Source organism: Callionymus lyra, chromosome 16 (genome assembly GCF_982586985.1).
Source record: "Callionymus lyra chromosome 16, fCalLyr1.hap1.1, whole genome shotgun sequence".
Lineage (NCBI taxonomy): Eukaryota > Metazoa > Chordata > Actinopteri > Syngnathiformes > Callionymidae > Callionymus > Callionymus lyra.
In genome coordinates this window covers 23,486,185-23,500,454 of record NC_141833.1, presented here as the reverse complement: position 1 = coordinate 23,500,454, position 14,270 = coordinate 23,486,185, and the positions used below count along the sequence as shown (strand labels likewise).

The window sequence follows — 14,270 nt, the reverse complement described above, 5'->3', positions numbered from 1 at the left end:
AAGTATATCGATATTATCTTATCATTATATCATATCTATATAAATACAAATTACTTATCTACTGTATATCCAGCTGCAGCTGCAGAGGATTCAGACCGGAAAAGGGTTTAGACGAGCGTTGGGGGCGTGGCTAACTTCCGGAAGTGGCCTCAGACCTTTAATCTTCTACAATTGTTTTTTTTGTTTTTTAAACTATGTCACACTAAACTAATATTTTTCTCTTTTTTTGTATAAAATGTAACGACACACTTGGAGTGTAAATTAATTTTTTTCTCTTTTATTGATTTATTTATTTAATGTGGTTCGATTGACATTAGTTACAGTCGTATAACTATTAGTTATTACCTCTTGTAAGACCAGTAGGTGGCGCTAAGTATTTAAGGAGGGAAAATTAAGTCGTAAATTCAAGCTAAATATTGTTTAAGTTATTTGACATATTAATTATTCCATTTAAATTCAATTCATTGTATTCGTAGTAATTTATTTTGCTTTTATTTCACTTATTTTTCCTCCAAATAGTGTTTTGTGTTTCCTTGAATCTATTTTTAGGCGCAGACACTCACGAAAGCGACAAAAGCGACAAAAGTCCTGCACAATAATTGGATTAGTTCTTATTTTTAGTGAAACTATCAAAGGATTCCAACCAAAAATAAAAATGCGGTTAATTTTTCTTTTCTATGTTTTACCATAAACTCTTATTATTGGTCAGAGAGCACGTGACGACACGTGGCAGCAAAGTTGTTCTCGATTGGCTACTTTAGAGGGAAGCATCAACCAATCACGATCGCGTATAGAAGGATCTCAGCGGAAACCATAGAAACCAACCGGAAGTTTACGATCTCAGACATTTAACTGCAGGAGTTTGTTTTTCACACACGATTGGAAAAAAAAAAGATGTTTTAAGGACAAAAAAACACGATTGGTTTCGATGTTTAGCGCAGTTTTCTCTCTGGCGGTGTGTGAAGCTAACGGGCTAAAGCTACGTTGACATGTTGAAAGCTAAAATCATCTTCGTTGGTCCGAATGAGGTAAGAAAAGAAACTTTATTATGATTATTATTAAAAATATTATCATGATTTCATCTCTGATGACAAACAACTACGCGCTGGAATGTTTGCAGTCGCTTCACCACACATTGTTTTCACCAGTTATTTGAAGTTGTGCTTCATGTTCATATTTTTGTTTATTACATTAAACATTTGTTTAAAATATATATATATCGTCAACAATGAAGGATTGATCGTGTTTTATCGCACAGAGCGGGAAAACCGTTCTTGCAAATTTCCTGTCGGACACAACAGAAGCTGTGGGAGGAGAATATCGACCGACTCAAGGCGTGAGGTACGAAATACTTGAATAAACTTTTAAATACTTGTAGTTCTACTTCATTAATATCGACCGACTCAAGGCGTGAGGTACGGAATACTTGAATAAACTTTTAAATACTTGTAGTTCTACTTCATTAATATCGACCGACTCAAGGCGTGAGGTACGGAATACTTGAATAAACTTTAAAATACTTGTAGTTCTACTTCATTAATATCGACCGACTCAAGGCGTGAGGTACGGAATACTTGAATAAACTTTTAAATACTTGTAGTTCTACTTCATTAATATCGACCGACTCAAGGCGTGAGGTACGAAATACTTGAATAAACTTTTAAATACTTGTAGTTCTACTTCATTAATATCGACCGACTCAAGGCGTGAGGTACGGAATACTTGAATAAACTTTTAAATACTTGTAGTTCTACTTCATTAATATCGACCGACTCAAGGCGTGAGGTACGAAATACTTGAATAAACTTTTAAATACTTGTAGTTCTACTTCATTAATATCGACCGACTCAAGGCGTGAGGTACGAAATACTTGAATAAACTTTTAAATACTTGTAGTTCTACTTCATTAATATCGACCGACTCAAGGCGTGAGGTACGGAATACTTGAATAAACTTTTAAATACTTGTAGTTCTACTTCATTAATATCGACCGACTCAAGGCGTGAGGTACAGAAATACTTGAATAAACTTTTAAATACTTGTAGTTCTACTTCATTAATATCGACCGACTCAAGGCGTGAGGTACGGAATACTTGAATAAACTTTTAAATACTTGTACTTCTACTTCATTAATATCGACCGACTCAAGGCGTGAGGTACGGAATACTTGAATAAACTTTTAAATACTTGTACTTCTACTTCATTAATATCGACCGACTCAAGGCGTGAGGTACGAAATACTTGAATAAACTTTTAAATACTTGTAGTTCTACTTCATTAATATCGACCGACTCAAGGCGTGAGGTACGGAATACTTGAATAAACTTTTAAATACTTGTACTTCTACTTCATTAATATCGACCGACTCAAGGCGTGAGGTACGGAATACTTGAATAAACTTTTAAATACTTGTACTTCTACTTCATTAATATCGACCGACTCAAGGCGTGAGGTACGAAATACTTGAATAAACTTTTAAATACTTGTAGTTCTACTTCATTAATATCGACCGACTCAAGGCGTGAGGTACGGAATACTTGAATAAACTTTTAAATACTTGTAGTTCTACTTCATTAATATCGACCGACTCAAGGCGTGAGGTACGGAATACTTGAATAAACTTTAAAATACTTGTAGTTCTACTTCATTAATATCGACCGACTCAAGGCGTGAGGTACGGAATACTTGAATAAACTTTTAAATACTTGTAGTTCTACTTCATTAATATCGACCGACTCAAGGCGTGAGGTACGAAATACTTGAATAAACTTTTAAATACTTGTAGTTCTACTTCATTAATATCGACCGACTCAAGGCGTGAGGTACGGAATACTTGAATAAACTTTTAAATACTTGTAGTTCTACTTCATTAATATCGACCGACTCAAGGCGTGAGGTACGAAATACTTGAATAAACTTTTAAATACTTGTAGTTCTACTTCATTAATATCGACCGACTCAAGGCGTGAGGTACGAAATACTTGAATAAACTTTTAAATACTTGTAGTTCTACTTCATTAATATCGACCGACTCAAGGCGTGAGGTACGGAATACTTGAATAAACTTTTAAATACTTGTAGTTCTACTTCATTAATATCGACCGACTCAAGGCGTGAGGTACAGAAATACTTGAATAAACTTTTAAATACTTGTAGTTCTACTTCATTAATATCGACCGACTCAAGGCGTGAGGTACGGAATACTTGAATAAACTTTTAAATACTTGTACTTCTACTTCATTAATATCGACCGACTCAAGGCGTGAGGTACGGAATACTTGAATAAACTTTTAAATACTTGTACTTCTACTTCATTAATATCGACCGACTCAAGGCGTGAGGTACGAAATACTTGAATAAACTTTTAAATACTTGTAGTTCTACTTCATTAATATCGACCGACTCAAGGCGTGAGGTACGGAATACTTGAATAAACTTTTAAATACTTGTACTTCTACTTCATTAATATCGACCGACTCAAGGCGTGAGGTACGGAATACTTGAATAAACTTTTAAATACTTGTACTTCTACTTCATTAATATCGACCGACTCAAGGCGTGAGGTACGGAATACTTGAATAAACTTTTAAATACTTGTACTTCTACTTCATTAATATCGACCGACTCAAGGCGTGAGGTACGAAATACTTGAATAAACTTTTAAATACTTGTAGTTCTACTTCATTAATATCGACCGACTCAAGGCGTGAGGTACGGAATACTTGAATAAACTTTTAAATACTTGTACTTCTACTTCATTAATATCGACCGACTCAAGGCGTGAGGTACGGAATACTTGAATAAACTTTTAAATACTTGTACTTCTACTTCATTAATATCGACCGACTCAAGGCGTGAGGTACGAAATACTTGAATAAACTTTTAAATACTTGTAGTTCTACTTCATTAATATCGACCGACTCAAGGCGTGAGGTACGGAATACTTGAATAAACTTTTAAATACTTGTACTTCTACTTCATTAATATCGACCGACTCAAGGCGTGAGGTACGGAATACTTGAATAAACTTTTAAATACTTGTACTTCTACTTCATTAATATCGACCGACTCAAGGCGTGAGGTACGGAATACTTGAATAAACTTTTAAATACTTGTACTTCTACTTCATTAATATCGACCGACTCAAGGCGTGAGGTACGAAATACTTGAATAAACTTTTAAATACTTGTAGTTCTACTTCATTAATATCGACCGACTCAAGGCGTGAGGTACGGAATACTTGAATAAACTTTTAAATACTTGTACTTCTACTTCATTAATATCGACCGACTCAAGGCGTGAGGTACGGAATACTTGAATAAACTTTTAAATACTTGTACTTCTACTTCATTAATATCGACCGACTCAAGGCGTGAGGTACGAAATACTTGAATAAACTTTTAAATACTTGTAGTTCTACTTCATTAATATCGACCGACTCAAGGCGTGAGGTACGGAATACTTGAATAAACTTTTAAATACTTGTACTTCTACTTCATTAATATCGACCGACTCAAGGCGTGAGGTACGGAATACTTGAATAAACTTTTAAATACTTGTACTTCTACTTCATTAATATAGACCGACTCAAGGCGTGAGGTACGGAATACTTGAATAAACTTTTAAATACTTGTACTTCTACTTCATTAATATCGACCGACTCAAGGCGTGAGGTACGGAATACTTGAATAAACTTTTAAATACTTGTAATTCTACTTCATTAATATCGACCGACTCAAGGCGTGAGGTACAAAATACTTGAATAAACTTTTAAATACTTGTAGTTCTACTTCATTAATATCGACCGACTCAAGGCGTGAGGTACGAAATACTTGAATAAACTTTTAAATACTTGTAGTTCTACTTCATTAATATCGACCGACTCAAGGCGTGAGGTACGAAATACTTGAATAAACTTTTAAATACTTGTAGTTCTACTTCATTAATATCGACCGACTCAAGGCGTGAGGTACGGAATACTTGAATAAACTTTTAAATACTTGTACTTCTACTTCATTAATATCGACCGACTCAAGGCGTGAGGTACGGAATACTTGAATAAACTTTTAAATACTTGTACTTCTACTTCATTAATATCGACCGACTCAAGGCGTGAGGTACGGAATACTTGAATAAACTTTTAAATACTTGTAATTCTACTTCATTAATATCGACCGACTCAAGGCGTGAGGTACAAAATACTTGAATAAACTTTTAAATACTTGTAGTTCTACTTCATTAATATCGACCGACTCAAGGCGTGAGGTACGAAATACTTGAATAAACTTTTAAATACTTGTAGTTCTACTTCATTAATATCGACCGACTCAAGGCGTGAGGTACGAAATACTTGAATAAACTTTTAAATACTTGTAGTTCTACTTCATTAATATCGACCGACTCAAGGCGTGAGGTACGAAATACTTGAATAAACTTTTAAATACTTGTAGTTCTACTTCATTAATATCGACCGACTCAAGGCGTGAGGTACGAAATACTTGAATAAACTTTTAAATACTTGTAGTTCTACTTCATTAATATCGACCGACTCAAGGCGTGAGGTACGGAATACTTGAATAAACTTTTAAATACTTGTACTTCTACTTCATTAATATCGACCGACTCAAGGCGTGAGGTACGGAATACTTGAATAAACTTTTAAATACTTGTACTTCTACTTCATTAATATCGACCGACTCAAGGCGTGAGGTACGGAATACTTGAATAAACTTTTAAATACTTGTAATTCTACTTCATTAATATCGACCGACTCAAGGCGTGAGGTACAAAATACTTGAATAAACTTTTAAATACTTGTAGTTCTACTTCATTAATATCGACCGACTCAAGGCGTGAGGTACGAAATACTTGAATAAACTTTTAAATACTTGTAGTTCTACTTCATTAATATCGACCGACTCAAGGCGTGAGGTACGAAATACTTGAATAAACTTTTAAATACTTGTAGTTCTACTTCATTAATATCGACCGACTCAAGGCGTGAGGTACGGAATACTTGAATAAACTTTTAAATACTTGTAGTTCTACTTCATTAATATCGACCGACTCAAGGCGTGAGGTACGGAATACTTGAATAAACTTTTAAATACTTGTACTTCTACTTCATTAATATCGACCGACTCAAGGCGTGAGGTACGGAATACTTGAATAAACTTTTAAATACTTGTAGTTCTACTTCATTAATATCGACCGACTCAAGGCGTGAGGTACGGAATACTTGAATAAACTTTTAAATACTTGTACTTCTACTTCATTAATATCGACCGACTCAAGGCGTGAGGTACGGAATACTTGAATAAATTTTTAAATACTTGTAGTTCTACTTCATTAATATCGACCGACTCAAGGCGTGAGGTACGGAATACTTGAATAAACTTTTAAATACTTGTAGTTCTACTTCATTAATATCGACCGACTCAAGGCGTGAGGTACGGAATACTTGAATAAACTTTTAAATACTTGTAGTTCTACTTCATTAATATCGACCGACTCAAGGCGTGAGGTACGGAATACTTGAATAAACTTTTAAATACTTGTAGTTCTACTTCATTAATATCGACCGACTCAAGGCGTGAGGTACGGAATACTTGAATCAACTTTTAAATACTTGTAGTTCTACTTCATTAATATCGACCGACTCAAGGCGTGAGGTACGGAATACTTGAATAAACTTTTAAATACTTGTAGTTCTACTTCATTAATATCGACCGACTCAAGGCGTGAGGTACGAAATACTTGAATAAACTTTTAAATACTTGTAGTTCTACTTCATTAATATCGACCGACTCAAGGCGTGAGGTACGGAATACTTGAATAAACTTTTAAATACTTGTAGTTCTACTTCATTAATATCGACCGACTCAAGGCGTGAGGTACGGAATACTTGAATAAACTTTAAAATACTTGTAGTTCTACTTCATTAATATCGACCGACTCAAGGCGTGAGGTACGAAATACTTGAATAAACTTTTAAATACTTGTAGTTCTACTTCATTAATATCGACCGACTCAAGGCGTGAGGTACGGAATACTTGAATAAACTTTTAAATACTTGTAGTTCTACTTCATTAATATCGACCGACTCAAGGCGTGAGGTACGGAATACTTGAATAAACTTTTAAATACTTGTAGTTCTACTTCATTAATATCGACCGACTCAAGGCGTGAGGTACGGAATACTTGAATAAACTTTTAAATACTTGTAGTTCTACTTCATTAATATCGACCGACTCAAGGCGTGAGGTACGGAATACTTGAATAAACTTTAAAATACTTGTAGTTCTACTTCATTAATATCGACCGACTCAAGGCGTGAGGTACGAAATACTTGAATAAACTTTTAAATACTTGTAGTTCTACTTCATTAATATCGACCGACTCAAGGCGTGAGGTACGGAATACTTGAATAAACTTTTAAATACTTGTAGTTCTACTTCATTAATATCGACCGACTCAAGGCGTGAGGTACGGAATACTTGAATAAACTTTTAAATACTTGTAGTTCTACTTCATTAATATCGACCGACTCAAGGCGTGAGGTACGGAATACTTGAATAAACTTTTAAATACTTGTAGTTCTACTTCATTAATATCGACCGACTCAAGGCGTGAGGTACGGAATACTTGAATAAACTTTTAAATACTTGTAGTTCTACTTCATTAATATCGACCGACTCAAGGCGTGAGGTACGAAATACTTGAATAAACTTTTAAATACTTGTAGTTCTACTTCATTTGGTGCTCCGCCCTCTAACCGCTTCACTATTGGTTTATCCTCGAGGCTCTTTTTCTTTCACCGACGAGTCAATGACCTGCTGCAGGAATGGGTCGTTATGGGGAAAAGGAGACTTAATGTAGTGAACAAGAGTAAATAAAGGCTTTAAATGGAAGGAAAAATAATGACATGTTGTTAAAACATTTCTGTGACTTTGAATGTCTGGTATTGTTACACATTTTATCTCATTAAATACTTTGAAACTGTATTTTATTCTGAGAAATTAACAAACTACTATTAAAAAAACTGGATTCGTTCTTGGACAAAATGTAAAAAATGTTACTGTGAACTAGTCATGAATAATAATCATTCATTTTCTACCACTTTATCCCTTGCGGGGGTCACGGGGTCACGGGGAGTCTATCCCAGTATCATAGGGCGAGAGGCAGGGGACACCCTGGACAGGACGCCAGACAAAGACAGACAACCATTCACACACACACTCTTATCTACGGACAATTTCCCTCAATCAACCTCTGTATGTTTTTGGACTGTGGGAGGAAACCGGAGTGTCCGGAGTAAACCTACACGACACGGGGAGAACAAACAAACTACACACAGAAAGGTCAAAGGTTGGCTCGGCCTGGAAGCGAACCAGCAACCTCAGGCAAACTTCCAGACTGTGTGCCTTTAATGAATAATATATTAAATATATATGGTTTTATTCGGACCTCCTGAGAGTCGTCTGCCGCCCCGGCTTCACTCTCCTCACGTCTGAGCTTCAACGCTTCATAGGTTCCATGTTTCCATAGAATCCTGGAGTTCGAATCCCAGCCCGAGGGCGCCGGAGACCAGACCTGTGAGGTGGAACTCTGGGATTGTTCCGGAGACTTCAAGTAAGTTCCTCAAAAACGCAACGAAAACTGGACCATCTGGACGCGACGTTCTCCTCCCTCAGGTTCGAGAGCTGCTGGCCGGCCGTCATGAAGGACTCCAGCGGCGTCGTCATCGTCTTCGACCCCGACGTCCCGAGTCACCTGAAGGAGGTCGAGACCTGGCACTCCATGTTCGTGTCCACCCAGAGTCTGCAGGACGGCCAGTGTCTGCTGGTGGCTCATCACAAGCCTCACGGCGAGGTGGACCAGGGTCGCCTGCCTCTGGGTAACGACTCGCTTCTTCATGTAGGTCTTCTGGACTTGAAGTGTTTCTTCTCTCGCAGCCTCACATCTCAGCAGACTTCCTCTCGTCCACTCCAACCTGGAGGACGAGCCGGAGAACGTCAGGAAGGACTTCTGTAGATATTTGGGCGACGTGACGAAGGCACTTTCAGAGAGTCGGGAACGAGAGGAGATGTCCATCATCATGTAGCTCCAGAAGTCCATCATCATGAGGCTCCAGACGTCCATCATCATGAGGCTCCAGACGTCCATCATCATGTGGCTCCAGACGTCCATCATCATGAGGCTCCAGACGTCCATCATCCTGTGGCTCCAGACGTCCATCATCATGTAGCTCCAGAAGTCCATCATCATGAGGCTGCAGACGTCCATCATCCTGTGGCTCCAGACGTCCATCATCATGTAGCTCCAGAAGTCCATCATCATGAGGCTCCAGACGTCCATCATCATGTAGCTCCAGACGTCCATCATCATGTAGCGCAAGAGGTCCATCATCATGAGGCTCCAGACTTCCATCATCATGAGGCTCCAGACGTCCATCATCATGTGGCTCCAGACGTCCATCATCATGTGGCTCCAGACTTCCATCATCATGAGGCTCCAGACGTCCATCATCATGTGGCTCCAGACGTCCATCATCATGAGGCTCCAGACGTCCATCATCATGTGGCTCCAGACGTCCATCATCATGAGGCTCCAGACGTCCATCATCATGTGGCTCCAGACGTCCATCATCATGAGGCTCCAGACGTCCATCATCATGAGGCTCCAGACGTCCATCATCATGTGGCTCCAGACGTCCATCACCGTGTAGCTCCAGACGTCCATCATCATGTAGCTCCAGACCTAAATCATCATGTGGCTCCAGACGTCCATCATCATGTAGCTCCAGACCTAAATCATCATGTGGCTCCAGATGTCCATCATCATGTAGCTCCAGACCTAAATCATCATGTGGCTCCAGACGTCCATCATCATGTGGCTCCAGACGTCCATCACCATGTAGCTCCAGACGTCCATCATCATGTAGCTCCAGACGTCCATCATCATGTGGCTCCAGACGTCCATCATCATGTGGCTCCAGACGTCCATCACCGTGTAGCTCCAGACGTCCATCACCGTGTAGCTCCAGACGTCCATCACCGTGTAGCTCCAGACGTCCATCATCATGTAGCTCCAGACCTAAATCATCATGTGGCTCCAGACGTCCATCATCATGAGGCTCCAGACGTCCATCATCATGTGGCTCCAGACGTCCATCATCATGTGGCTCCAGACGTCCATCACCGTGTAGCTCAAGACGTCCATCATCATGAGGCTCCAGACGTTCATCATCCTGTGGCTCCAGACGTCCATCATCCTGTGGCTCCAGACGTCCATCATCATGTAGCTCCAGACGTCCATCATCATGAGGCTCCAGACATCCATCATCATGAGGCTCCAGACGTCCATCATCATGAGGCTCCAGACGTCCATCATCATGAGGCTCCAGACGTCCTTGAGTTCATTCAGTCTTGAAATGCGTTTGTGGTATCCCTTGTGTTGTCTCTGGGTCAAAGTGACTAGAAGACCCAAATACAAATGTGTTTGTGGTATCCCTTCTGTTGTCTCAGGGTCAAGGTGAACGACCTCCACCACTGCATGTGCATCTATGGAAGCCAGGGAGGTTGTTGACCTTGACTGAGAGACAACACAAGGGATACCACAAACACATTTGTTTTTGGGCCTTAATCAAAGTGAACTAATAAGTTCCTATTTTTCTTTCGTATTCAATGTTGATGATTTGTTTCCATGAGTCGTAATAAAAGACACTTTTGATAAAATAACTGAAGATAGAAAATGTTTTTTTTTCTTACAGTTTTTTCTCCAACTTACATAATGAACAAGTTTATTCTAAAGAAACACATTATCTTTATTAAAATGACAAGTTCCTGCATCACATTATTTTTAAATAAATATTTCTAACTTTTTCAGATTTGAAATAAATGTAAAATGACATTTTAATACGAGTTAAATGGTTCAAATTCAAGTATAAACTCTGTTTTTACACATGTTTGAACAAATGAACTAAAGGCTACAGTTTAAAATCTGTTTATTTATACATTTGTCAACAAACTACATGTTAAAGGAAACTTTCAGACGTCGTATCCGACGATTCCTCCTTTTCCGATGCACTCGCCGACGAAGAACCACATCAGCACCTCGGTCGCCACGAGCCCGTTCCTCAGAGCCTCCTGCGTCGATCAGAAATCAACCAATCAATCAATCAATCATCAGTGATCAATGACAAGTGTTCGCTCCTGATATCAGCAGCTTTCATCTTCTAACTCCACATCTGACGGAGTCACGAGTCCTTCTAGTCGACGTTACACAACCATACCGAGGACAGAGATCATGTGACCTCGTCCATCAAGAATATCGATCGATCATGTGACCTCGTCCAAGAATATCGATCGATCATGTGACCTCGTCCATCAAGATTATTGATCGATCACGTCAACAAATCTCTGAACAAACATCAAGGGCGAGTCAAACGTTCAGTTGATTCCATAAATGATCTCGTTCCATCTTCACTGGATGAGTTCGGTTCGTGTTCAGTGAAATAAGTTAAAACTAAAATCAAAAAAAGATATAAAATGCTGGTTTAACACTTAAGAATATATAAACTTTTTAATTGACGATATAAACAAAACATGAATAAAATAATTGTAAACTTTGTTTACACTATAATCCGATTGTGTCACAATATACTTTAAAAACAAAGAGCAAAGACGTTGTAATGACTTAAACGTTTTTAATGTTTTCTATGTTTTATTCATCGTTGATCTTCATGAAGTTTATTTGACAAGTTTCTCTCGTCTCTACAGAAGACACTTGATTCTGCTGCGACATATAAACACTAACTAAACTAATTATTTAGGAAAATGTTGTCACAACATGATCTGGATCTTATAATCCATGTGTTTGTGTCGTTTACACTATTGTAACAGTTTATATAGTGTCTAAACAACAAGGATGAGTCTCGCCTGCAGTTCATACTAAACTCTGCAGCCAGAATTCTGAGCCGCTCTAGTAGAAGAACTCACATTTCTCCTTCAAACTCTTCACTGGCTGCTCTAGTAGAAGAACTCACATTTCTCCTTCAAACTCTTCACTGGCTGCTCTAGTAGAAGAACTCACATTTCTCCTTCAAACTCTTCACTGGCTGCTCTAGTAGAAGAACTCACATTTCTCCTTCAAACTCTTCACTGGCTGCTCTAGTAGAAGAACTCACATTTCTCCTTCAAACTCTTCACTGGCTGCCAGTTTCTTTCAGGATCATTTTAAAATTCTGGTTCTTACTTTTAGATCTATTCATGGTCAGACCTTCATGATCTGATCCAGACTTACACCCCAGCTCGGGCTCTGAGGTCTGTGGATCGGAATCTACTGATGGTTCCTGAACTTCCGGACCAGAGGAGAGAAATCCTTCCAGACTGTTGCTCCTAAGCTTTGTGTGTTTGATGATCTACTGACTCCTTCAAGAAACATCTCTGTGTTTAATGATCTACTGACTCCTTCAAGAAACATCTGTGTTTGATGATCTACTGACTCCTTCAAGAAACATCTGTGTTTGATGATCTACTGACTCCTTCAAGAAACATCTGTGTTTGATGATCTACTGACTCCTTCAAGAAACATGTGTGTTTGATGATCTACTGACTCCTTCAAGAAACATCTGTGTTTGATGATCTACTGACTCCTTCAAGAAACATCTGTGTTTGATGATCTACTGACTCCTTCAAGAAACATCTGTGTTTGATGATCTACTGACTCCTTCAAGAAACATCTGTGTTTGATGATCTACTGACTCCTTCAAGAAACATCTGTGTTTGATGATCTACTGACTCCTTCAAGAAACATCTGTGTTTGATGATCTACTGACTCCTTCAAGAAACATCTGTGTTTGATGATCTACTGACTCCTTCAAGAAACATCTCAAGACACTTTGATTCTTTTCCTTGATTCTCTGAGACTCTTGTGTTTGTCTCAGTTTTATCTTGATCTTTAAAGTATATACTTTATTGAATATTGTTTTGATTGTTTAAGTTCTTTGTGACCCTGGTCTGGAAAAGACTTAAATATAAATAACTTACCAACATGACGACAATAACTGTTTTTTTTTTCAATCTGGGATTTTAATTTGTTTTTTATACACTTGTTTTCTTACTTAACGTTAATAAATTGATTCAAAATATAACTAATTTATCCGTATCTTTGTTTAGCAAGATTTTCAATGATAAACATGTTTAAAATGTGGTTTAATATGAATTAAGTAAGAAAAAAAAGGTGCAGAAATGAGTTTATTTGCTCGTAATAATCACAACTTTCTTAGTATTTATTAAAAACATGTCTATATCTGACTCGAGATAAGATAATAATGACATAAATCAAAGGTTTCTCAGACTCACCCGGACTGTCGTCTGACCCAGACGTCCTGCCTGCAGACCCTTGAGCAAGACTTGACTCTGTTCGATGGCTTTAGGGATCTCAGCCGGAGACGGAGGCACGAGCTCCACGCGCGCGTAGAACCAGAACTTGGAGAGTCGAGGTTTGGAGAAAGAAACTGCGGCTGAAGAGAGTTAATGACAGAAGAAGAAGAAGAAGAAGAAGAAAAACAAAACTTTATTTGAATGACAGCGCGAGGTCACGTTGACACTGAGAGGTCACGGCGCAGACGCGCGCGCGCAACACTCGGGTCAACAGACACACTTAAATAAAAATAGTTAATATAGTTTATAAAAGTGAATAAATGTTCTTACCGCCCACTAAAGAGGGCACTTTAGTGACTAAATTCTTCACCGCCTGTGCCATCTTGGTTCCGCAACCCGGAAGTGACTTACGACAAGAAGGAAGAAGTGTGAAGTGTTTCCGGGTCAATTATTTCACAACCAGCGTAGCACGTAAATAAATAAATAAAAATGGTTTACATTTTCAACAATATCCTCGTTTCCTCACCAAAGAACCGTTTTAAATCATTTAAAGAAAAACCTAAAACAAATAATTAAGAAAAGAACATTGGTATAAAATACACGTATTTTATAAACACTATTTATAGAGTTTATAACTAGCGTTGTTTAGGATCTTAACTGTATAAGTTGTATTTATTTTAAAATAGAACGAACAATTCATCTGAACTACAGAAGTATTTTCACGTTGTGAGTAAAGCTAGACAAACGCCAGGTGGCGCTCGATCATCGCTTTTGATCCCGCAGAAAAAAGGTAAATATAGGTTTATTATTATTAAACACTTTACACGATTTATGTTTAATCTCCGACTAGTGAAGTTATTATTTTTTAAAGTCAGTATTTCGAAA

The 14,270-nt window shown here is 38.1% G+C and overlaps 2 protein-coding genes across 2 annotated transcripts; one reads left to right on the top strand and one right to left on the bottom strand.

Annotated features, from left to right (window-relative positions):
* The first annotated feature begins 831 nt into the window (after positions 1-831).
* On the top strand, positions 832-9,450 carry ift22 (intraflagellar transport 22 homolog (Chlamydomonas)). The gene is made up of 5 exons (XM_087810993.1): positions 832-1,028; positions 1,259-1,341; positions 8,548-8,631; positions 8,694-8,896; positions 8,955-9,450. The coding sequence occupies exons 1-5, from the start codon at positions 990-992 to the stop codon at positions 9,101-9,103; spliced, it is 558 nt and encodes a 185-aa protein (XP_087667119.1). The 5' UTR covers positions 832-989; the 3' UTR covers positions 9,104-9,450.
* Positions 9,451-10,988: 1,538 nt separating this feature from the next.
* LOC148064209 (ATP synthase F(0) complex subunit g, mitochondrial-like) lies at positions 10,989-13,791 on the bottom strand. Its single transcript, XM_087811171.1, has 3 exons — positions 13,716-13,791; positions 13,365-13,525; positions 10,989-11,147 (listed from the first exon to the last, which is right to left on the bottom strand). Exons 1-3 carry the CDS (start codon positions 13,765-13,767, stop codon positions 11,049-11,051), a joined length of 312 nt encoding a protein of 103 aa, XP_087667297.1. The 5' UTR covers positions 13,768-13,791; the 3' UTR covers positions 10,989-11,048.
* Positions 13,792-14,270: the final 479 nt, after the last annotated feature.